This window comes from Oryx dammah, unplaced genomic scaffold (genome assembly GCF_014754425.2).
Source record: "Oryx dammah isolate SB20612 unplaced genomic scaffold, SCBI_Odam_1.1 HiC_scaffold_16, whole genome shotgun sequence".
Taxonomy (NCBI): domain Eukaryota; kingdom Metazoa; phylum Chordata; class Mammalia; order Artiodactyla; family Bovidae; genus Oryx; species Oryx dammah.
The window spans coordinates 26,898,312-26,924,247 of NW_024070200.1; the positions used below are offsets into that span (position 1 = coordinate 26,898,312).

Here is a 25,936-nt window from a genome sequence, read left to right on the forward strand (position 1 = left end):
TGAGTTGAGCAAAGGGTAATGGGTGTTAGTAAAACACTAGGAGAGTACTTGAGTCACAACAGTGGTTCTCAAATACTAGAAAGCTAATCAAACAGCATGGTATTGGCATAAAAACAGACACATGGATCAATGGAACAGAATAGAGGGCCCAGAAATGAACCCACACATCTATGGACAATTAATATTCAACAAAGGAGAATACACAATGGAGAAAAGACTGTCTTCAGCAAATAGGAGAGCTGGACAGCCACATGTAAATCAGTGAGGTTAGAACACTTTCTCACATTATACACACACACAAAAAATGAAGTCAAAACGGCACAGGACTTAAATGTATGACATGACACCATAAACTCCTAGACAAGAACATTTGCAAAACACTCTCTGACATTGTCATTTAGTTGCTAAGTTCTATCTGATCCTTTGTGACCCCACGGACTATAGCCCACCAGGCCCCTCTGCCCATGAGATTTCCCAGGCAAAAATACTGGAGTGGGTTGCCATTTCCTTTTCCAGGGGATCTTCCTGACCCAGGGTTCAAACCTGTGTCTTCTGCATTGGCAGGCAGATTCTTTACCACTGAGCCACCTGGGAAGCCATATTCTCTGACATAAATCACATCAACGCTTTCTCAGGTCAGCTGCCCAAGGCAATAGAAATGAAAGCAAAAATAAATGGGACCTAATCAAGCTTACTGGAGAAGGCAATGGGACCCCACTCCAGTACTCTTGCCTGGAAAATCCTATGGATGGAGGAGCCTGGTAGGCTGCAGTCCATGGGGTCGTGAAGAGTCAGACACGACTGAGCGACTTCCCTTTCACCTTGCACTTTCATGTACTGGAGAAGGAAATGGCAACCCACTCCAGTGTTCTTGCCTGGAGAATCCCAGGGACGGGGGAGCCTGGTGGGCTGCCGTCTCTGGGGTCACACAGAGTTGGACACAACTGAAGTGACTTAGCAATCAAGCTTACAAGCTTTTGCACAGCAAAGGAAACTATAAACAAAATGAAAAGACAACCTATGGAATGGGAGAAAGTATTTGCAAACAGTGTGATCGACAAGGAGTTAATTTCAAATACACAAACAGTTCATACAACTCAGTAGCAAAAAAAATACAAACCCAATCAAAAATGGGCAGAAAACCTAAATAGACATTTCTCCAATGACATACAGATGACCAATAGGCACATGAAAACATGCTCAACATTACTGATTATTAGAGAAATGCAAATTAAAACTATACTGAGATACCATCACACACTACTCAGAATGGCCATCATCAAAAAAGTCTACAAATAATAAATGATGAAGAGGGTGTGGCGGAAAGTGAACCCTCCTAAACTGTTGTTGGTGGGAATGTAAATTGGTGCAGCTACCATGGAGAACAGTATGGAGTTTTTAAAAAACATTAGAGTTGCCATATGATCCAGCAATCCCACTCCTGGGCATATATCCAGAAAAGATGAAAACTCTAAACTGAAATGATTTATCCATCCCAGTGTTCACAGCAGCATTATTTACAACAGCTAAGGCATAGAAGCAACTTAAGTGTCCATTAAAAGATAAAAGGATAAAAATATGGTAAATATATATACACAATGGAATAAAAAAAATGAAATGATGCTATCTGTAGTTAATGAATGGACCTAGAGACATACTAAGCAAAGTTAAGTCAGAAAGAGAAAAATACCATACAGTATCACTTGTGGGATCTGAAAAATAAAATGATACAAATGAACTTATTTGTTCAAAACAGAAAAAAGATTCACAGACATAGAAAACCTATGGTTACTAAAAGGGAAAGGGCAGGAGAGGAATAAATGAGGACTTTGGAATTAACAGATACACATTACTACATATAAAATACAAAAAACGATAAGGCCCTACTATATAGTACAGGAACTATATTTGATATTCCGTAATAACCTATAATGGAAAAGAATCTGAGTATGTAATTGAATCACTATGCTGAACATCTGAAACCAACATAACATTGTAAATCAACATTAAAATAAAAAAAAAACCATCTCCCAGTGGTTCTCAGTGTCTATCAGAATATTCTGGAGGGCCTGTTAAAACACTAGATTGATAATTATGTCTTGGATGGGGTCTGTTAATTTGCATTCCTAACCAGTGCCCAGGTTTTGCTGATGCTGCTGGTTTGAGGACTGAATTTTGAGAACGACTAAGGCAACTACCGCACAACTGCACTCATCTCACGTGCTAGTAAAGTAATGCTCAAAATTCTCCAAGCCGGGCTTCAGCAATACCTGAATCATGAACTTCCTGATGTTCAAGCTGGTTTTAGAAAAGGCAGAGGAACCAGAGATCAAACTGCCAACATCCGCTGGATCATGGAAAAAGCAAGAGAGTTCCAGAAAAACAGCTATTTCTGCTTTATTGACTATGCCAAAGCCTTTGACTGTGTGGATCACAATAAACTGTGGGAAATTCTGAAAGAGATAGGAATACCAGACCAGTTTACCTGCCTCTTGAGAAACCTATACGCAGGCCAGGAAGCAAGAGTTAGAACTGGACATGGAACAACAGACTGGTTCCAAATAGGAAAAGGAGTATGTCAAGGCTGTATATTGTCACCCTGCTTATTTAACTTATATGCAGAGTACATTGTTAGAAACACTGGACTGGAAGAAACACAAGCTGGAATCAAGATTGCCGGGAGAAATATCAATAACCTCAGATATGCAGATGACACCACCCTTATGGCAGAAAGTGAAGAGGAACTAAAAAGCCTCTTGATGAAAGTGAAAGAGAGTGAAAAAGTTGGCCTAAAGCTCAACATTCAGAAAACGAAGTTCATGGCATCCCATCCCATCACTTCATGGGAAATAGATGGGGAAACAGTGGAAACAGTGTCAGACTTTTATTTTGGGGGGCTCCAAAATCACTGCAGATAGTGACTGCAGCCATGAAATTAAAAGACGCTTACTCCTTGGAACAAAAGTTATGACCAACCTAGATAGCATATTCAAAAGCAGAGACATTACTTTGCCGACTAAGGTCCGTCTAGTCAAGGCTATGGTTTTTCCAGTAGTCGTGTATGGATGTGAGAGTTGGACTGTGAAGAAGGCTGAGTGCCGAAGAATTGATGCTTTTGAACTGTGGTGTTGGAGAAGACTCTTGAGAGTCCCTTGGACTGCAAGGAGATCCAACCAGTCCATTCTGAAGGAGATCAGTCCTGGGATTTCTTTGGAAGGAATGATGCTAAAGCTGAAACTCCAGTACTTTGGCCACCTCATGAGAAGAGCTGACTCACTGGAAAAGACCCTGATGCTGGGAGGGATTGGGAGCAGGAGAAGGGGACGACCGAGGATGAGATGGCTGGATGGCATCAATGACTCGATGGACATGAGTCTGAGTAACTCCAGGAGTTGGTGATGGACAGGGAGGGCTGGCGTGCTGCAATTCATGGGGTCGCAAAGAGTCAGACATGACTGAGCGACTGAACTGAACTGAACTGAAGGCAGTCATGTTAAGATGTGATAAGGAGCCAGGTACAAATTGATACTTTTTGTTAAATGCTATCAGTTTAATTAACACAGTGGCACTGTAATAATAACATGGTGGAAACGAAAGGAAATTTAACAGAATAAGGTAGAACTAGGAGAAGGGAATGGCACCCCACTCCAGTCCTCTTGCCTGGAAAATCCCATGGGCAGAGGAGCCTGGTGGGCTGCAGTCCATGGGGTTGCGAAGAGTCTGACACAGCTGAGCGACTTCACTTTCACTTTTCACATTCATGCATTGGAGAAGGAAATGGCAACCCACTCCAGTGTTCTTGCCTGGAGAATCCCAGGGATGGGGGAGCCTGGTGGGCTGCCATCTCTGGGGTTGCACAGAGTCGGACACAACTGAAGCGACTTAGCAGCAGCAGCAGGCCACTTAATGTTAAACAATTTGGATTTTTTTCTTCAGGATATAAGTGATCTTTACAGAGAGAGTTTTCAGAACGATCACTCTGGCATTGTGATCAAAGGAGAAAGAAAAACTGGCAGAGAGAGCTCATTGAAAAACTAGAGTTCCCTAAATAAGAAATGATGAAATTAAAACTAAAGCAGTGGCAGAGGAATGAAAAGGAAAAATAATTAGGAGAAAAAACCAATTTGACACAGTAACTCACCGAATATGAAAGGTGAAAGAGAATATATTTAAAGAACAACTCTATGGATTAATTTTTGCAATCTGTCAATCACCCATTATATATTTATCATTTATTTCCTATACTAGAACGTAAGTTCCATGAAATGTGTGATTACTTTATTTACTGATGTCTGTATAGCACTTATAAGAGTACCTGGCACAAAGAGTAAACCCATTATCGTCGATAACTGAGTATTTCTTTTAAAATTTAAGTCTGATGATACAGTTTCTCTATTCTACTTTCTAGTGGCTCCCCATACCATTCAGAGAAACAATCAAGCAATGTTTTTTTTCACTGACACTTGCTCCCCATCCCAACCTCTATAAATGTCTGTTGAAATCAACACTGAAATTAGTGATATACATGAAAGCAACCTCCTTGTGAAAATATTTTGAGGACTAAAGCTAGTCAATACGTTACACTGTGAGTAGTAAGCAACGTATGCTTCTTTGCTATTCCTCAATGTATCAAATGTGCCTGTTGTCACTAACTGTTGTATCACTGGAGTCAAACACAGTAAGTGTCTAACCTAACACTGACGGTGGACCAGCACATGATACTTTGAACATGCTCTTTCCTTTGTCCCTTTTCCATATTATTTTTTAATGAAGTTCAATTCTTATTTCAGCACTTCAATCAAACTATAAAATAATATGTTCATATACCATCCCAGCATTCCATATAAGACGTCTCTTCTAGTACTCTATACACATCTGTTAAAGCATGAACCATCTGTATGGTAATTTTCAAAAGAGGAAATTCCACTACCTATACTGCAATGTTATGTATGCTGGTATTTTCTCAGACAGGGAGACTTCAGAGAAGTTACTAGAAATGTTCATAATTTTATGCTACACTGAAAACAACAAAACTTTAACATTCTCTTTTAAGAGGTACAGACTGAAATGTACTTGTTTTGGACAATGATATTATTAGCTTAAAAAAACCAAACATGAGTTCATTACAATGTTAGTAGAAAATATTGTGAAGGGTGGACTCTTCAGTCTCAATAACAACTCTGTGAGGTGTTATTCTTCTCACTCTTATACAGTCAAGAAAATCAAGACTTAGGAAGGGTTAAAAAATTTGTCCAAGGCCACAGAACTAAAAATGTTTCAAAACCAAACCTATTTACAACTCCAAAATCTTGTGGTTTATCCCATTATACAATATCAATATTTTCTTTCATTTAACGAATGATATTGGCAAGAGTTTCTTTATAGAGAAAAGCATGAACCTGAAGCTTTACATTATTTAAGGTTTTTTATGTTGGATAATGTTATACATTTCAGTCAAGAAGGATGGTAATATGAATTCAAGTTTCTAATAGACTTTCACTATGAAGACTAAACAAAACAAGCAAGATATACAAAAGAAACAGTACAAAAGAAGAGGGAATTAAACCACTTAATAAAATTTGGATTCTAATCATAAGATGTGTCACTTGAGCCTGTGATTTCTCTCTTTAAATCTCAATTTTTCCAACTTCAAACAGGTTGATTTGGCTAATTATCTAAGTGTCATTTTGTAACTAAAATCTAAGATTCTATAGAAAAGAACTGTTACAGAATAGCAATGACCAAAAAAAAGTACTCACCACACTTACTTTTTATAAAATCATTACGTATACTAAAAGGGTCATATATCTTTCTTTAAAAAGGTTGATGAAAAACCTATTTTACAAATCTAGGAAAAAATGATCTAGAGATTCAAAACTGAACTGTATGTTTAGTTTGTCTCTATCTTAAAATTATCCAATTTACAGTTACATGTTGAAATCTGTAGTGCATTTTACTTGCAAAAACAAAAAAAATAAAAATACCTGTTTAGATGTGTTATTATATATCTGAATACATCATAGTTAACAGGATGAAATTTCTTAACAATTTCTTTCAGTGCATGAAGACGTTCTGCTTTATCCAGGATTTCTGTAAAAGCAGTGAGGAATTTGTATGAAACACAGACATTAATAAATATTGATAAAGCTTCTTGCTATGCTTATTGTATGAAACAAGAATGTATATGAAATGTTAGGAGAGGTAGAAAATGTAAACAAGCTGTTAATTAACAGATTATCATTTATTACAGTAAGACTTTTCACAAAGCTAATTAACTGAATAACTTGGGGATGGCGAAATCGTGTATTAGTAATTTTTTAAAGCAACATCTAACTAGATAGATACTGACTTAGAATCAACTAATTACTAATAAATCTGTTAAGCTCTTAATATTCATGGTACAAAGAGTAAATATTTTAGGCTTTGTGGGTGAAACTATTCAACTCTGCAGTTGTACAAAAGCAGCCACAGACAATATGCAACAAGAGTGGCTTTGTTCCAATAGAATAGAACTTAAAAAAAAAATATGAATTTCATATAATTTTAACATATCATATAATTTTTTCTTTTAACATTTTCAACCATTTAAAAATGTAAAAAAACATTTTTAGCTTGCAAGCCTTCGGAAAACTGATGGCAAGCTGAATTTTTGGCCTATAGGTCAGTTTGCCAGCACCTGATTTAAAGCATCATCATATACTTATTTATAATTCACTTAGCTTATCAAACATCTTTTTTCACAATCACTACAGCGGTCAGTTACTTTTCAAACTTATGCAAATTATGAAACAGGATAACTGAAAGGCGGTTCTGCTGTAAATAGCAGGAGAGAAGAGAGCATCCTTATTGCTTCTCTTCCTCATTCACTTCTTTCTTCAAAAGTAACAGTGGGTTCCTCTGGAGGGGTCCAATCCGCATAGCAACTCATGGCAGGTAGTCAAATACCACTTACTGTGTATTAGTCACTCAGCTGTGTCTGACTCTTTGCGACCCCATGAACTGTAGCCCACCAGGCTCCTCTGTCCATGGGACTGTCCAGGCAGGAATACTGGAGTGGGTAGCCATTTCCTTTTCTAGGGGATCTTCCTGACCCAGGGATCAAACCCAGATATCCCACATTGTAGGCAGATTCTTTACCATGTGAGCCACTAGGGAAGCCCCAAAACCAAGTACTAACAAATTTCTCATTTGCCACGTATTACTTCTAAATCAGCCCTCGGTAATTTCCTAACTAGGAAAGTTCTAAGGCTATTGTTTACAGTCAAAAAGTAAGAAAATCTAAGCTATCAAATGGACCATTTTCCCAGTTTATATATTAGATTATGTATAAGGCAACTGGATCGTGTGCCGATATACTGAAGTGGATTTTAATTAAAAGAAAATTAACTAGACATCTAACAATCAAAATTGTAAGAAAGTAACTTCTCTCTAAAGAGCCTGAAGACTTGGAATCAGAAGGACATATTGAAGAGAAATATTTAGAAACTCAATATTGAGAACACAATAAGGCTTCCCTGGTGGTGCAGAGGTTAAAGTGTCTGCCTGCAATGTGGGAGACCTGGGTTCAATCCCTGGGTTGGGAAGATCCCCTGGAGAAGGAAATGGCAACCCACTCCAGTATTCTTGCATAGAGAATCCCATGGATAGAGGAGCTTGATGGGCTACAGTCCACGGTTTGCAAAGAGTCGAACACGACTGAGCGACTTCACTTTCACTTTACTTTCTACCTGACAGTCAAATAGACCTTTTTTTCTCATTTTCCAGATAACAAATGAGTATCTGCTAAGTAGAAACATCTGGATGAATGATGATGCCAAGTAAGAATCAATACTGAATAGGTATTCATTTTCCTGTCTAACTCTCTCAAAAACTGACTTAAGACACGAGGCCAAAATTAATTTCTTTGACTTAAAACTTATATTAAAAAAATATATATTTTTTACTAAAGTAGATTACAGACACATTCATTTGAAGAATTAACTTCTTTTTCCTAAACCTCAAACTTCCAGCACTATGATCTAACTTCTAGGAGGACCTAGTCATCTAGGAGGCTAGCTACAAGTATTTAAACGGAAAGAACTTTTATAAACAGCTCTAGAAGCTGAATTTTTATTTGCTACACATTCTACTGAATGACCTCTTTTAACACATAGCAACCAATGTACAAACTCCACTACCCTATCCTCTCAGAAAAAAAGAGGCTTATACTTACTTGCTGCTTCCAGTAGCTCTGGATGAAGAGAATATGGAATTAAAGGATCTGGTAGGTCTGCAAAGAAAGCTTTAAGAGCTCCAGCTACAGCATTTACTGTTACTTCCATTGACACTAGACTGATATTATGATCTACAAGACAAAAATTGAAATTAAAAATTATAATAAATTTAAATTTATTAGAAGAGAAATAAGCTAAGTGGTACTTGAAGAGCCAAAGATATTTAAGTCTTCTCATTGATCACCTTTATTTAAAGGCAGACTCATCTCTCCCCCACTGTTTTAATGTAAGTTTGCCTGATAAAACTATAGATAATGAAAGAGAAAATCAAGCAAGGAGCATTTTCTGTTATAAAAAAAAAAACCTATTAGGCTTATTAGTATACAGGCAATATTAGTTAACACCTCTCTTCTCTTAAAACATTTTGTTTAATGTAAGCTATTTTTAAAAGAGGTCGTAAGGAAACAGAGACACAAAGATAGGAATCATACATATAAATTCAAGCTTCAACTTTTTAACATACTTTAAAAACTTTAATATAAAACACTTTAAACACTTATCAGTGAAGTTCTGACTTTAAATAAACAATAACAGAACACAGTAAAGGTGTATTATAAGGTTAATTTGCTATTTTAAAGTCTTATTTTCCTTTTATAAATACAATGAATACTTATGATAAAGAAAAAAGTAACCCCATAATCAAGAGATAATCACTGTTTCTACTTTAGCATGTTTCTTTTTATCCCTTTTCTGCTCATTTGAAAAAAAAAAAAAGAATCATATATATTTTTTATATTGAATTTCATTTTTAAGGCATTATCCATGGTTATTAAAATTTCACCAGCAACTTTTAAAACATTTTTTGAGGGAGCAGGAAACATTTCATTGCAATTTCAAGCTTGTAGAAATTCTGCAATAATAAAAATACAAAGAACTCACACATACCTTTAACCAAGAATCACCAATCTTTACATTTTGTCCTACACATAAACAATTTTAACAACTATAAAACATTCTCCCAGACATAAAATTTACATAATATTCTATTAGAAGATTTAGATTTATTTCATTAAAAAAAAACTATAAAGACATTATGATTAAAAACCTGTATTTACTAACACTTACTTCCTTAGGCAGGCTACATTCCTTGAAATATAAGCTACCCAGTGAACATTTAACATACTGTCTGGCACAGAAAATGCATCATATGCATTATCTCATTATTCTTCAGTTATTTTTATCATTCCCATTCTAGATTATGAAAAAGTTGCTGTTTAGAAAGATTCACTTCCAGAGGTCACAAAGACAGTAAGTGACTTCCCAGGTGGCGCTAGTGGTAAAGAACCCGCCTGCCAATGCAGGAGATGTAAGAAATGTGGATTTGATCCTTGGGTTGGAAAGATCTGAAGGAGGGCACAGCAACCCACTCCAGTATTTTTGCCTGGGAAATCTCATGGACAGAGGAGCCTGGCGGGCTGTAGACCATAGGGTCGCGAATAGTTGGACACAACTGAATCAACTTAGCACAGTTAAGTGGTAGAACTAGAAAACAAAACCAGAAAGTCTAAATCAAGAGGCCCTGGTACTGACTATTCTTCTACTTAGAAGTAAATTGTAAGGATTTGATAAAGTCTAAACAGTTCTTGTAAGAAAATACTTTTTAAAAGTGAAACACTAACAATACTCTTTCAAAACAAAGCACATACAACCCTTTCTCCAACACTCAACAATTTTACCATTTCAACATATATAATCTTCATTATTCTATATGGTTATCTAGTATTCTGCTTGTAAACATGAGTGGACTCCCCACCTTTAAAACAAAATACAAACAACATTGCAATAAATTTCTTGGTAGGCTTACACGAAGACCTGTAACATAAATATTTACAAATGGAATTTCTCCAGCAAAAGCTATCTAAAGCACCCATAACCGATAATATACAACATACCTGTTTGCCTATGCCCTACCAATAATCTTTTCCATTCTCATAATAAATATAACCTTTTTGTTTTAATTTTTAATTTTTATTTATTTATAATTGACAGAGGCTGAGCATATTTTCATATGTATGCTGTTCTTCTGAAATGAATTGCTTAATCTAGCAAAGAAATTCCATAGCCTCCCTAGATTTGCAGTTTTTCTCCTGATTTTGTTTTATCCACTGTTCCATATAGAAGTTTTTACATTTTTAAGCAGTCCAGTTTATCATCTTGTTCATGCTTACTAGGTTTCATGTTAAGTTTAGGCCTCTCCCTACTCCAAGATTATAAAAATATTCACTCATTTTTCTCCCTAGTACATACAGTTTTCATTTTTTTCACTTAAATCTTTGATCTCATATAGAGTTAATTTGAGTAGGAAATTCAGCTTTTTAAAAAAATCCCTAATTAGTCAGTTGGCATAGTATCATGAAAGAAAAAAAAACACTTTCAAATTGCACTTGAAGGTAAATCTGCATACACAAAGATGATGATGCATCATAACTCAATTTACTGCTTTTCCAATTCTGGTAATGGATTTACAGCTCTCCCGTTTCTTGACTCTGGTGTCTGTTTGATTAAATACTTCTAATACTACTTCAAAACTTTCTCCCATAATATATAATCTTAAGGAGGTTTTCATATGAAATTTCAGTAAGGAAACTAACAAAATGATGATTTTGTCTTATATAATTATCTTTTTACCTTGATCAAACTGCTTCTGAATATTGTCTTGATCAGTTTTGTTCCCACTAACACGGTAGAGTCCTTCAGTACATAATCCTAAAATAAAGAAAAAGGCTTTTGTACATGCATATATAGGTACAACAAAGAATATACTTAACCTTATGTACAACTTAATGACTTACAAAATATAGTGGTAAATATTTTTAGGAATAAAATAATTTTGAACATTTCATTTAAAGTAAGTTCACAATGGATTAATTTTAAACCAGTTAGGCTACTCAGTTCCATGCAAAAAATGAGAAGAAACATTCTTCTTATTTCTTTTACTAAATACATCTAATTTCCTGACTGTGATATACTGAAAAAGTTCAAAAGACACTGAAAGGTGGAGAGAAAGTGAATTAACAGCAACTCTGAAAAACACCATGACTGAGTTCTCTGGGTTTTCTTTTTGCCTTATATATCCTAGATCAGGCAACAGAGAAGCCTGCAACCCAGAAACACTGATGAACACAGGCAAAAAAAATAAAAACAACAACAAACCACCACTCAGAAAACCAACAAGAAAAGCTGCTATCTCTGGTGAAAGGATTGGGAAAGGTGTAGACTAGCAAGCAAAATCATTTTTTAATTACTGCCCTACTCCAGCCAAACACCGTGGAACCTACTCCTCCTCATTCACAACAATGGCAACCAAGTAGAATTCTATTTTAGCCAGCAGTAACAAAGGTGTCCTTCCCCTTTCAAGATGCCAGCAAGGGCTGATTGAAGTCTGAAGTTTTTAACTACCACCTTGAGGTAAGAAGTACCCTTCCCTCTCCACCACAGTGGTCAACAGAGGCTGGTGGAGATCAAGCAGGGTGGGGAGTCCAATCTTCTAGCCTCACTTTGTAGTAATGAGGCAGCCTTCCTCCCCGGCTAATACAGTGTCAGAGGAGGCCTGTTAAAAATAGATTTAAATAAGACTCAAAGTTTCACAGCATACTATTCAAAATCTAGAACAAAACCATAATAAAATGAAATCATTCATCATTTCAAGAATCAAGAAAATCTCAACCTGAATAAGAAAGGACAATTAACCGACACCAATACAAAGATGTCAGTTGTGGAATTATCTGATAAGGATTTCAAAGCATCATAAAACACTTTGGTGAACAATTATAAACACACTTGAAACAAACTTCCTAACAGAAAGTTTCAGCAAAGAAACAGAAATATAAGGAACAACAAAATGGTAATTTTAGAACCAGAAATACAGTAACAGAAACAAGAAATTCACTGAATGCAATCAACAACAGACAAATGATGACAGAGAAATGAGCAAGTGATCTTGAGGACAAACAACAGAAATTATCCAGTCTAAAGAACATAAAGAAATTAGACACACACACACAAAAGATGAGCTGCAGGGATTTGTGGGACAACAGAAGAACCAAGATTTGTATCATCAGCTCCAAACCTATCCCTATGTTCAATGGGAAACTTCTAAAAGAGACTCAATTTGATAAGGCATTGTACTCTTCTGATCACAAGGAGGAAAAAAAAAGAATAGAATAGTGGATTCTGTCAAACTTATTTCCAGAGCAGTATCAAAGGTGCTTGTATGGAACAATATATTAATCCCTTCTAATTTTCATCAGGTTAAATTATTTTGTTAATATTTTGTTTTTTAAATTTCACAAATATCTTTACATACGAAGATGTGAAAGGGGAAAAAAATGTACCTCACACTGCAGGAAACACGTCAACATTTAGAAAATTCATGAACATAAAGGTAAGAGAAGGTCCCCTGGAGAAGGAAATGGCAGCCCACTCCAGTATTCTTGCTTGGAAAATCCCACGGACAGAGGAGCCAGGCAGGCTGTAGTCCATAGGACTGCAAAGAGTTGGACACAACTGAGCGATTGAGCACAAACACGCAAAGGTAGCAAAAATCCACTGACAAAAGTTTCATGGGTCAAAGTTATTAAATCCAAAGTTTTAACTTCAATAAAGCACAGCTGCTGCTGCTAAGTCGCTTCAGTCATGTCCGAATCTGGGCGACCCCATAGACGGCAGTCCATCAGGCTCCCCCGTCCCTGGGATTCTCCAGGCAAGAACACTGGAGTGGGTATGAAGCACAGCAGACACCACCAAATAACCAAAATTATCATTTACTGTGGGACAAAATAATATCCTAGCCCAACAACTCAACACTCAAAACACGAAGATCGTGGCACCCAGTCCCATCACTTCATGGCAAATAGATGGGGAAAAAGTGGAAATAGTAACAAGACTTTATTTTCGTGGGCTCCAAAATCACTGTGGACAGTGACTGCAGCCATGAAATTAAAAGACGCTTGCTCCTTGGAAGAAAAGCAATGACAAACCTGGACAGCATATTAAAAAGCAGAGGCATTACTTTGCCCTCAAAAGTTCATATAGTCAAAGTTGTGGTTTTTCCAGTTGTTATATATGGATGTTAAGAGCTGGACAGTGAAAAAGGCTGAGTGCTGAAGAATTTATTCCTTCAAACTGTGGTGCTGAAGAAGACTCTTGAGAGTCCCTTGGACAGCAGGGAGATCAAATCAGGCAATCCTAAAGGAAATCAACCCTGAATATTCACTGGAAGGACTGATGCTGCAGCTCTAATACTCTGGCCACCTGATGCAAAGAGCTGACATTGGAAAAGACTCTGATGCTGGGAAAGATTGAAGGCAGGAGGAGAAGGGGACGACAGATGATATGGTGGAAAGGCATCATGGACTCAATGGACACGAGTTTGAGCAAACTCTGGGAAGGATGATGAAGGACAGGTAAGCCTGGCATGCTACAGTTCATGGGGTCACAAAGAGTCAGATACAACTGAGCAACTGAACAACAATACCAACAGATATGATGCACTTAGATACAACAATACTTTGGTGGTATTTCTAACTAAAATGCATAATTTGAATCCAATAATGAGGAAAAGAAACCTCAAATTGATGGAGAAAGAAAATGTTTATTTGTATAGTAAAACACCAATCAATAGACAGAATATAAATGATAGACTAACCTGACATAGTGACATGCATTCATTTGCTACATGAAAAAGGAAACGTGTAATCATCCATGCTAAAAACCTTCTTCCTTTCACTGATAACTGAGTGATGTATTTTTTTCTTTTTTAAAAAGAAGCAGCAACAGCAACTTAATAATCTAGATGTGAATTAAATCATCCGAAGTATCCATCCTGGGCCTCCAAGTAATACAGGCATTAGAGATCTATACCAATATTCCAAAACTATGTTTTAACCAAGTACTTTCATCTTTTTTTCTTCCATTAGAAAGATAACTAACCCTTACATTGCACAGAACTCACGATATCTGAAGTTCTAAAAAGGTCTAAGTTCTATCTGAGTTGATAATAGATTGAGTTTCACTAAAGTCACAAAACACACGACAAACAGTAAGGGAGAAGCAAGCTGTGTAGATAATCCATGAATTATATTGTTTCCATGGGAAGTGGCATCAGCAAAAGAGATGACGAAACGAATTTTGGAGCTTGGTTCCCCAATAAAAGCAACTAAAAGTGAAAGTGAAGTCACTCAGTCATGTCTGACTCTTTGCGACCCCACGGACCGTAGCCTACCAGGATCCTCCATCCATGGGATTTTCCAGGCAAGAGTACTGGAGTGGATTGCCATTTCCTCAAAAGCAACTAAGGAGCAGCCAGAATGTATCAGAATCAACTTCTGCAGAACTCTGGAATCTACTTAAAAAATTACAACCACCATTAGAAGTTTTGGAGAAGAAAGCAGCTTTAAACTGCCCAGCTACTACTCCCCATACCCTAGACTGGCAACGACCATGAGGAAGGTAGTCTGCACTTGGGGTTTAGGCTGCAAGTGTCAGAGGCGGGAACACAGATCTTGTTTGCAAAGAACTATAGTTGTAAATTTTAACTTGTCTGGTGACTCCTAGAAGAAAGAGCACAGAGCTTGCCTATGTTTCACTATGCTAAAATATTTAAATATCTTATTTTCAACAAAAAATTTAAGAAGCATAGAAAGAAAAGCCAGTATGGTCCATTCTAGGAAAAAATATTAACAGAAACTGCCTATGGGGAAACCCAGTCATTGCACTTATTAGACAAAGACTTTAATCTTTAAAAATGCACAGAGCTATAGGAAGCCATGAACAAAGAACCAAAGAAAACCAGGAGAATAGTGACTTAAAAAAGAAAGAATATTAATACATACAAATTCTAAAAGATGATGCTATTGAAACACTGCACTGAATATGCCAGCAAATCTGGAAAAAGTCAGCAGTGGCCACAGGACTGGAACAGGTCAGTTTTCATTCCAATCCCAAAGAATGCTCAAACTATTGCACAACTGTGCTCATTTCACATACTAGCAAGGTAAAGATCAAAATCCTTCAAGCCAGGCTTAAACAGCATGTGAACCAAGAACCCATGAACCACAGCATGCCAGGCTTCCCTGTCTTTCACTATCTCTGAGTTTGCTCAAACTCATGTCCACTGAGTCTGCGATGCCATCCAACCATCTCATACTCTGTTGCCCTTCTTCTGTCCACAGTCCTTCCCTAGCATCAGAGTCTTTTCCAAGGAGTCAGCTCTTCACATGAACTGGCTAAAGTATTGGAGCTTTGGCTTCAGCATCAGTCTTTCCAGTGAATATTCAGGGTTGATTTCCTTTTGGATTGACTGATTTGATCTCTGTGCTGTCCAAGGGACTTTCTCCAGGACCACAATTCAAAAGCATTAATTCTTCAGTGCTGTCTTCTTTATGGTCCATCTGTACATGACTACTGAAAAAAACCACAGCTTTGACTATATGGACCTTTTTTGGCAAATTAATGTCTTTGCCTTCTAATACACTGTCTAGGTTTTTCATAGCTTTCCTTGGAAGGAACACGTGTCCTAATTTCATGGCTGCAGTCACTGTCCATGATGATTTTGGAGTCCAAGAAAATAGAATCTGTTAATGTTTTCACTTTTCCCCCATCTATTTGCCATGAAGTGATAGGACTGGATCTTAGTTTTTTGAATGCTGAGTTTTAAGCTAGCTTTTTCACTCTCTTACCTTCAAGAGTGAAGTTGCTCTTCACTTTCCGTCATTAGAGAAATGACTGCATATTTGAGGTTGCTGATATTTCTCCCGGTAATCTTCATCCCAGCATGTAATTCAACCAGCCCAGCATTTCACATGATGTACTCTGCATATAGTTAAATAAGCAGAGTGACAATATACAGCCTTGCTGTACTCCTTTCCCAATTCTGAACCAGTCAGTTGTTCTACATAAAGTTCTGTTACTTCTTGACCTGTATACAGGTTTCTCAGGAGACAGATAAGGTGGTCTGGCATTCCCATTTCTTTAAGAATTTTTCAGTTTGCTGTGATCCACACAGTTAGTCTTTAGCATAGACAATGAAGCAGACGTAGATGTTTTTCTGGAATTCCCTTGCTTTTTCTATGATCCAGCAGATGTTGACAATTTGATCTCTGGTTCCTCTGCCTTTTCTAAACCCAGCAGGTACATCTGGAAGTTCTTGGTTCATGTACTTTTGAAGCCTAGTTTGAAGGATTTTGAGCATAACCATACTAGCAGGCAAAATGCATCCAACTGTATGGTAGCTTGACAATTTTTTCACACTATCCTTCTTTGGGATTGGAATGAAAACTGACCTTTTCTAGTCTTGTGCCAGTGCTGAGTTTTCCAAATTTGCTAACATATTGAGTGTAGCACTTTAACAGCATCGTTTTTTAGGATTTTAAATAGCTCAGCTGGAATTCTATCACCTCCACTAGCTTTGTTTGTAGTAATGCTTCCTAAAGCCCACTTGCACTTCACACTCCAGGATGTCAGGCTCTAAGTGAGTAATCATACTATCGTGGTGATCTGGGTCATTAAGATTTTTTGTATATTTCTTCAGTGTGTTCTTGCCACCTCTTCTTAATCTCTTCTGCCTCTGCTAGGTCCTTACTGTTTGTGTCCTTTATCATGTCCATCTATGTATGAAATGTTTCCTTGATATCTACAATTTTCTTGAAAAGATCTCTAGTCTTTCCCATTCTATTGTCTTCTTTGCACTGTTCATTCAAGGTGTTCTTATCTATCCTTGCTATTCTCTGAAACTCTGCATTCAGTTGGGTGTATCTTTCCCTTTCTCCCGTGCTTTCCTCTTCTTTCCTCAGCTATTTGTAAAGAAGTGATGAGCCTCCTGGCTGGAGGAGGTAATGGCAAACCACTCCAAGAACCCCATGAACACAAACAGTATGAAAAACACAATACCTAAGTACAAATCTAACAAATATATACAAGATCTATATGAGAAAAACTACAAAACTGATGAGTAAAAGCAAAGGACTAAATACAACTGACCCTTGAGCAATGCAGGAGCTAGTCCATGTATAACTTATAGCTGGTCCTCTGTATCCACTGTTGCTCCACATTCACAGATTCAACCAAATATGGATTGTGTTTGCTGCTGCTGCTAAATCACTTCAGTCATGTCCAACTCTGTGTGATCCCATAGACGGCAGCCCACCAGGCTCCCTCGTCCCTGGGATTCTCCAGGCACCAACACTGGAGTGGGTTGCCATTTCCTTTTCCAATGCATGAAAGTGAAAAGTGAAAGTGAAGTCGCTCAGTCGTATCCTACTCTTAGCAACCCCATGTACTGCAGCCTACCAGGCTCCTCCATCCGTAGGATTTTCCAGGCAAGAGTACTGGAGTGGGGTGCCATTGCCTTCTCCTGGATTGTGTTTAGTACTATATTATTTACTATGGGAAAATATCCAAGTGTAAGTGTACACACACAGTTCAAACTCATGCTGTTCAAAGATCAACTGTAAATGGAAAGATATACCATGTTCTTGGATAGGAAGACAAATACCATTTGGGTGTCAGTTCTTCTCAGCTTGATCTACAGATTCAAAGCAACCCAATCATATTTCCAGGAAATTATTTTATGGTTATCAACAAACTGATTCTAGAGTTTATATATTTACAAAACACGTATCTGATAAGGACTGCTATTCAAAATATACTAAAATATACTAACAACATGTAAAACTCAGTAATACGAAAACAGCTCCACTGCAAAATGGGCCAAAGACTTTAATAGATAGATACCTCATCAAAGAAGATATATAGATAGCAGATGAATATAGAAAGAAGCTCCATATCATATGTTACTAGGGAATTTCAAGTTAAAACAATGAGACATCACTATCAGAATGCCAAAATCCAGAACACTGACACCACCAGCTGCTGACAAAGATGTGGAGAACAGAAATTTTCATTTACTGCTGCTGGGAATGCAAAATGGTACAGATGCTCTGAAGACGCTTTTTAACAAAACTAAATGTACTCTTTGAGCTTCCACTGCCAGGAGCCTGGATTCAATCTCTGGTTTGGGGAACTATGATCCTGCAAGCCTCAAGGTAGGCCAAAAAAAAACAAACAAAGCTAAAGGTACTCTCACCACGTGTGCTCAGTCACTCAGTTACATCCAGTGCTTTGCAACCCGCTGGGCTGTAGCCCACCAGGCTCCTCTTTCCATAGGATTTTTTAGGCAAGAATACTGGAGTGGGTGGCCATTTCCTCCTCCAGGGGATATTCCCAATCCAGGCACTGAAGCCGTGTTTGAACTGTAGGTAGGTTCTTTACTGCTGAGCCACAGAGCAAGCCCACTCCTACCATACCATCCAGCAATAATGCTCTTTGTTAATTTACTCATAGGAAATGAAAAATGTCTACGCAAAAATCTGCACACCGGTGTTTACAGCATTTATTTTGTAGCTATAGCTATGTTTATAGCATAACTGCCCAAACGTGGAAGCATAGAGGCTGTTCTTCAGAAGGTAAATGGATAACTAAATAGTGGTACATCCAGACAATGAAATATTATTCAATGTCAAGAAAGAATGAAGTTATTAACCCATGAAAAGACATAGAGAAAACTTAAATGCATATTACTAAGTGAAAGAAGGCAACGTGAAAAGGGCACATATTGGATTATTGTAACTATACATTGTAGAAAAGGTAAAACAATAAACAGGTATGTGGCTGCCAGGGGTGGGGGAGGTAGAAAGAGATGAATAGGCAGAGCACAGAAGATTTTTAGGGCAGTAAAAACACTCTTTATGCTACTGTAGTGATGGATATGTCATTATACATATGTCCAAACCAATAAAACATACAACACCAAGAGTAAATACTAATGTACACTATGAACTCTGGGTGATTATCATGTGTCAGCACAGGTTTATCCTTGGCAAAAAATGTACCATTTTGGGGAGTGATGTTGATGATGGGGGTTGGGGAGAGTTTCATGTGTGAGAGGGGGTAAATGGGAAATCTCTCTCTTGATTCTGCTATAAATCTAAAAAAAATTTTTTTAAAAGATATAAACATATAGATATCAAAATGTTATGAGGATGGAAGTAAAATCAATGGAGTAAGTCTTTTAGCAATGGTAAGTGACACTTCAGGGACAAGAATACTTCAACAATTAATAAGGCTAAAGGCAGTATTTTTTCCCCTCAATCAAAAATAGTAAATTTTAAATATGGGGGGAGGAATATTACTGCACCTGGAATTTACTGTATTAAAACACACCACTACTTTCTAGCCATTATATCTTTACTATCTGAGAAAAACCAACAATAGTACTTCAAACTTTCATTTTGCTACTTTCTTTACATAAAATGCTTAAAAATTCATAAAGTAAATATTACATATTTGTTTTCATTTCATTTTCAAAATAACTTACAAGAGGCCTTATGTTAATGATAAGGAGACAAGCTTTGAAAAGTGGATTGACTTGCTAAAGGTAAGACATTAGGCAAGCCAGAGTCATTACTTTGTCTCATTTGATACATAAAGGAAATATTTTTGACATGCCACCCCATTTGTTTCATGGTAGGTGGTTTCCTCTCTCTGCATGCTTTCTATCACTGAGGTTGGCATAATAATTTCATTTGTAGACATTGTCCCTAGAAAATAAAAATATAAGCAAATATGTAAACTAAAGGATAACTCCCATATTGAATGTCTGAATACATTACTAATTATTTCCCCATGGGGATAAAAAGAGGAAGGGCCAGTGTGTTTCATCAGACTTGCAAACATTCATTTTCCTGCAGGAATTTCACCATTAAAAAAACAAAAGAGCTACAGGTGTGATCACAATTTTTGTGATTGTCAATCACAAAAATGACAATTCCATATGTTTCCATCTAACATAATAACAAAGTATCTGACATAACTTTTTCCTAAGAACAGCCTTTCTTCTCCTGCATTAACCAGAGCATTTTGCACATTGTGTATTACCTTCATCATCTACTATTATCACAAGGTAAAGCCTGGATTTTTAATGATGTAACAGCTCAGTACAATAACAATTACCTGGAATGTGAAGTCAAGTGGACCTTAGGAAGCCTCACTATGAACAAAGCTAGTGGAGGTGATAGATTTCCAGTTGAGCTCTTTCGAATTCTGAAAGATGATGCTGTGAAAGTGCTGCACTCAATATGCCAGCAAATCTGGGAAACTCAGCAGTGGCCACAGGACTGGAAAAGGTCAGTTTTCACTCCAATCCCAAAGAAAGGCAATGCCAAAGAATGCTCAAACTACCGCACAACTGCACTCATCTCACACGCTAGTAAAGTAATGCTCAAAATTCTCCAAGCAAGGATTTAGCAACACATGAACTGTGAACTTCCAGATGTTCAAGCTGGTTTTAGAAAAGGCAGAGGAACCAGAGATTAAATTGCCAACATCTGCTGGATCATGGAAAAAGCAAGAGAGTTCCAGACAAACATCTATTTCTGCTTTATTGACTATGCCAAAGCCTTTGACTATGTGGATCACAATAAACTGTAGAAAACTATGAAAGAGACGGGCATACCAGACCACCTGACCTGCTTCTTGAGAAACCTATATGCAGGTCAGGAAACAACAGTTGGAACTGGACATGGAACAACAGACTGGTTCCAAATCGGGAAAGGAGTATGTCAAGGCTGTATATTGTCACCCTGCTTATTTAACTTCTATGCAGAGTACATCATGAGAAACGCTGGGCTGGAAGAAGCACAAGCTGGAATCAAGATTGCTGGGAGAAATATCAATAAATAACCTCAGATATGCAGATGACACCACCCTTATGGCAGAAAATGAAGAAGAACTAAAGAGCCTCTTGATGAAAGTGAAAGAGGAGAGTGAAAAACTTGGCTTAACACTCAACATTCAGAAAACTAAGATCACGGCATCCAGTCCCATCACTTCATGGCAAATAGATGGGGAAACAGTGGAAACAGTGTCACTTTGTCTGGGCTCCAAAATCATTGCAGATGGTGACTGCAGCCATGAAATTAAAAGACACTTACTCCTTGGAAGGAAGGTTATGACCAACCTAGACAGCATACTAAAAAGCAGAGACATTACTTTGCCAACAAAGGTCCATCTAGTCAAGGCTATGGTTTTTCCAGTGGTCATGTATGATGTGACAGTTGGACTATGAAAAAAGCTGAGTGCAGAAGAACTGATGCTTTGGAATCGTGGTGTTGAAGAAGACTCTTAAGAGTCCCTTGGACTGCAAGGAGATCCAACCAGTCCATCTTAAAGATCAGTCCTGGGTGTTCACTGGAAGGACTGATTTTGAAGCTGAAACTCCAATCCTTTGGCCACCTCACGTGAAGAGCTGACTCATTTGAAAAGACCCTGATACTGGTAAAGATTGAGGGCAGGAAGAGAAGGGGACGACAGAGGATGAGAAGGTTGGATGGCATCACCAACTCGATGGACATGGGTTTGGGTGGACTCTGGGAGTTGGTGATGGACAGGGAGGCCTGGTGTGCTGCAGTTCATGGGGTTGCAAAGAGTTGGACAAGACTGAGCGACTGAATTGAACTGATATAAATTTAAATTATAAGAAGTCACACTATCTTTTGCAATGGTCATGCACGCATTGTAGGAAAAAATAATAAATGCTAATTCTACTTTGGAAAATAAAGACTTAAAAAGATATCACTTTTGTGTTACTATTGGCACAAGGACACACATGTAGGGTTATTAAAAGAAACTAGGGTTCATTTTTTAAACATTTATTAAATAAAGATTTAATCATATGTGCCCCCAATTTTAGGAGCTACGGGTCCTTAATCTCTTAGAGATTATGGTCTAATGGCTGTGGTGTTCAAAAAAAACAAAAAGAAAGGATTAGCTGTACCCCAATGACCAGCTACTTCAAGAAGAAAATGTTCTTGCTAACAGATAAAAAATATGTTTCAAAGCCAGAAAACAAAAAAGGCAATTTATTAATATACTAGAAATCCTTAAGGAATTTCAGCTAGACACAGGCATACTAAAATTATCTAATGAAACGCTTTAAGGGCTAATTTATAATTCTTGGCTAGATCAAGAATAAACAAGTCACTCATGAATCATTAAAGTCAGATGTCAATGATCACAACTTTAAGCATTATCTGACACTGTTAAGGTTATTAAGTCTAGAATTTCAAAAGCAACCTAAAAAGTCCTTTAGGAAATAGCATTATATGTTTCTTAGTGTGATGCATCAAAGAAAGATAACTCAGCCCTATGTAGAATTCCAGCCAAAAATGTTTAACTTGAATCTGACCAGGAATCAGACAAAATTTAGGAACATTCTGGGAAAAAAAACTTAAGAATTTTCAAAAAATGTGTCAAGAAAATATAAGTAAGGCTGGAGAACTATTCTAGATCAAGGAAAGATAAAGAGATGTAGTTCATGCATAACAATAAATGCAAATACACGATCCTTGACTGGATCCTAAACTGAAAGAACAAAGAAGCTGTAAGAGGACATTACTGAGATAATAATGGAAATCTGCTTATAAAAAAAATATTAAAAAGTTAGATTTTATCAATGTTTTATTTCCCAAAGGTGATATTTATATTGTGGTTATGTGGAGAAAATGTTCTTGTTCTTAGGAGATATATGCTAAAAGATTCAAGAGTGAAGTACATGATATTTGTAACTTTCAAATGGTTTAGCCAAAAAAAAAAAAAAGTTTGGGGAGAAATGTGGCAACCTCCTCCCCCAAAACTGGTATATCTAGATGAAAGTTGTATGGATGCTTCATAATATTATCCTCGTAACATTTCTGAAGGTTCAAAAAGTTTTCAAAATGTGAAGAAATAAAGAAAACATGGAATAATTACTTCAGATTTGTGGTCACGTATTTAACGTGAAATGCATGGTTTATGTTTTTCTACAGCCATGATCTACTTTTCTTGTCCAACCGCAGAGTAGGCAGAGAGTTAGTTTAATCAAAGTTGAGGTTTGCCAAGAGAATAACATGGTGAGGGTTGATGAGATATGCAAAGGAGTGAATTAAAAATGGATTGATATATACGTAGGACAAGGAAGCACAGAAGATAAAAGGCAATGACATTCAGTGAAAAAAGTGTTATTTAGATTAACGAAATGAGTAAGAGTTCTTCAAAAAGGCAAGTGGGAATGATGAAGTATAAATAAAAACAAAATTATAGTGACCTTTATTTTAGCAATAAAACAGATTCATTTATACTCATTTCACCTCAATTATTTATCATTGGTGTGTTGGAACAATGTAATTTTCAGACCAATATTCAAAGAACCTCACTGAGACACTCATGCTTCTAACATAATCTGAGCAGAAGAATAACCTCTAAGCTTTAGAGGTAATCTTTTCTTTGTAATTTGTAATAATGAGGGCATTTCAGATTAACTACATCTACATGCAAATATAAATTTTAGGATAGTGAGAGAAATTCCTCATTTATCTGGAAGTTGGTTATCTCATCCCCTAACCTATCATAACTGAAAAAATGCAAATAAAAAGGAGTATAAATAGCCAAAAAGATGTTACAACCCCCTGCACTAAAATATACTGTTTTCTTGATAGGAGGAATACCTCCTGTTTTCCCACAGATTCTATTCAACCTAACCAAAACACAACTTAGACTAACTCTGCTATATGTTTTCCTGACTCACAACAAATTAGAAGTTGTACACTGGAAATGCAAAATAAAATTACAAGCAGCAGAAGATACACTGCCAACAAAACGGAAAACTGAAAGACTAAAATCTAGAAACAATTTTAGAAAATCTCTAACATAGAAATGCTTCAAAAGTTCCTGAAGATAGCTCTTTAATAACAGAGAAAACTAGCATTAAAATATTCTAAAGAATAAAAAGATAAAGAAAGAAACACTTCCTAGCTCATTCTATGAGGTCAGTAATACCCCAATACTAAAGCCAAAGACTCCAAAAGAAACGAAAGCTATATACCAATATTCTTTAGGAAGACAGATGCAAAAAACTTCTGCAAAACACTAGCAAACTGAAGGGCTTTTCAGGTGGCACAGTAGTAAAGAAACCGCCTGCAAATGCAGGGGATGCAAAAGATGCGTGTTTGATCCCTGGGTTGGGAAGATCCCCTACATTAAGGAATGGCAACCTGCTTCAGTATTCTTGCCTGGAGACTCCTTGGAATAGAGAAGCCTGGTGGGCTAAGAGTCAGACACAACTGAGCACCCACACACCAAATTGAATACAACAGCATTAAAAAGATTATATACCATGAGGCAGCGGGATTTATCACAGGAATGCAAACGTGGTTCAATATAACAAAAAGATAATGCAACTCACATTAACAGAATGAAAGAAAAAATCCTACATGATTATACCAATTGACACAGAAAAATCATTTCACAATATCCAACACCCTTTCACAATAAAAAAATACTCTACAAACTACGGATTGACTTAGTCTACCCAAGAGATATGTTGAAGTCATAACCCCCCAATGCCTTAGAAAGGGACCTTACTTCCAAACAAGACCACTACAATCAGCTGGGATAAGATGAGGTCAGATGAGATGAGGGTGAGTCAACCCAACAACTAGCATCTTTCTAAGAAGGCAGATACACCCAGAACTCCAAAGACAGAATGGAGTAACATTATTGTAAGCCAAGGAATATCAAGGATTGATAGACACCACCAGAAGCCAGAAAGAAGCAAGAAAGGATTCTACCCAGAGTCTCTAAGGGAGCATGACCCAACTGACATCTTGATTTCAGATTTCCAGCCTTTAGGCTGTCAGCAAATACATTTCTATTGTTTTAAGCTACCCACTTTGTGGGAGTTCATTCTGGCAACTCCAGGAAACTAATACAGAAGGAAACTTCTGTAACATGATAAAGAATATTTATGAAAAATTCAGAGCTAACATGATAATGGTGAAAGAAAGAAAGCTTTCCTCTAAAGTAAAGAATACCAACAATGCCTGCTTTCACCACAGCTATTCAATATTACACTGGAAGTTCAAGCCAGAGCAAGACACAGAAACAAAAGACAACCAAATTTCAAAAGAAGTAAAGCTATCCCTATTCACATTGGATATGACCTTACATACATAGAAAATGCCAAAGAATATACACCCACACACAAAAAATCTAATATGCTAATAAAAAAATTCAGCAAAAACCAGAGAGAATAATCTCAAAAGCAATTGGGAATTGAGGGAGAGAGGGTAACATATCATATAGAGGAATACTGGTAAGAAAAACAGATTTTTTGGTAAGTATCATGCAGAGGACGAGGAGCAATCTTAAAAAAAACTGAAAAGAAAAAATCTAACAGCCTAGAAATCAAAAGAACAAAGTTGGAGGACTATACTTCCTGGTTTCAAAAATTACCCCAGAGATAAAATATTGAAATCAAAGTGGTACTGACAAAAATGAATAGGCATATAGATCAATGGACTATAAGTGGAAGAACTACTCATATTTACAGCCAAGTGATTTTCAAAAAGAATGCCAAGGTAATTCAATAAATGGTGCTTGGACAATGGATATGTACAAGCAAATGAATCAAGCTGGGATGTCTCCTTGTACCATACACAAAAATTAACTCAAAATGAATCACAGACCTAAATGTAACAGGTAAAATCAAAAAAACTCTTAGAAGAATATATAGGAATACATTTTTGTAATCTTGGCTTCGGCAAAGCTTTCTTGGATATGATACCATGCAC

General features: G+C 37.0%; 1 protein-coding gene across 6 annotated transcripts in view; it reads right to left on the reverse strand.

Moving 5' to 3' along the window:
• The window catches only part of ARHGAP5 (Rho GTPase activating protein 5), a 74,037-nt gene that overhangs the window by 4,516 nt on the left and 43,585 nt on the right, over positions 1 to 25,936 (reverse strand). For all 6 annotated transcript variants that reach the window (XR_005723947.1, XR_005723946.1, XM_040257146.1 and 3 more), the window contains exons 4-6: positions 10,902 to 10,979; positions 8,213 to 8,344; positions 5,985 to 6,090 (exon numbers count right to left, since the gene is read on the reverse strand). Coding sequence is in view for 4 of the 6 variants with exons in the window: in XM_040257146.1 (XP_040113080.1) it covers positions 5,985 to 6,090; positions 8,213 to 8,344; positions 10,902 to 10,979 (316 nt within the window). In the remaining 2 variants the exon portion in view is untranslated. The remainder of the gene's footprint in view (positions 1 to 5,984; positions 6,091 to 8,212; positions 8,345 to 10,901; positions 10,980 to 25,936) is intronic.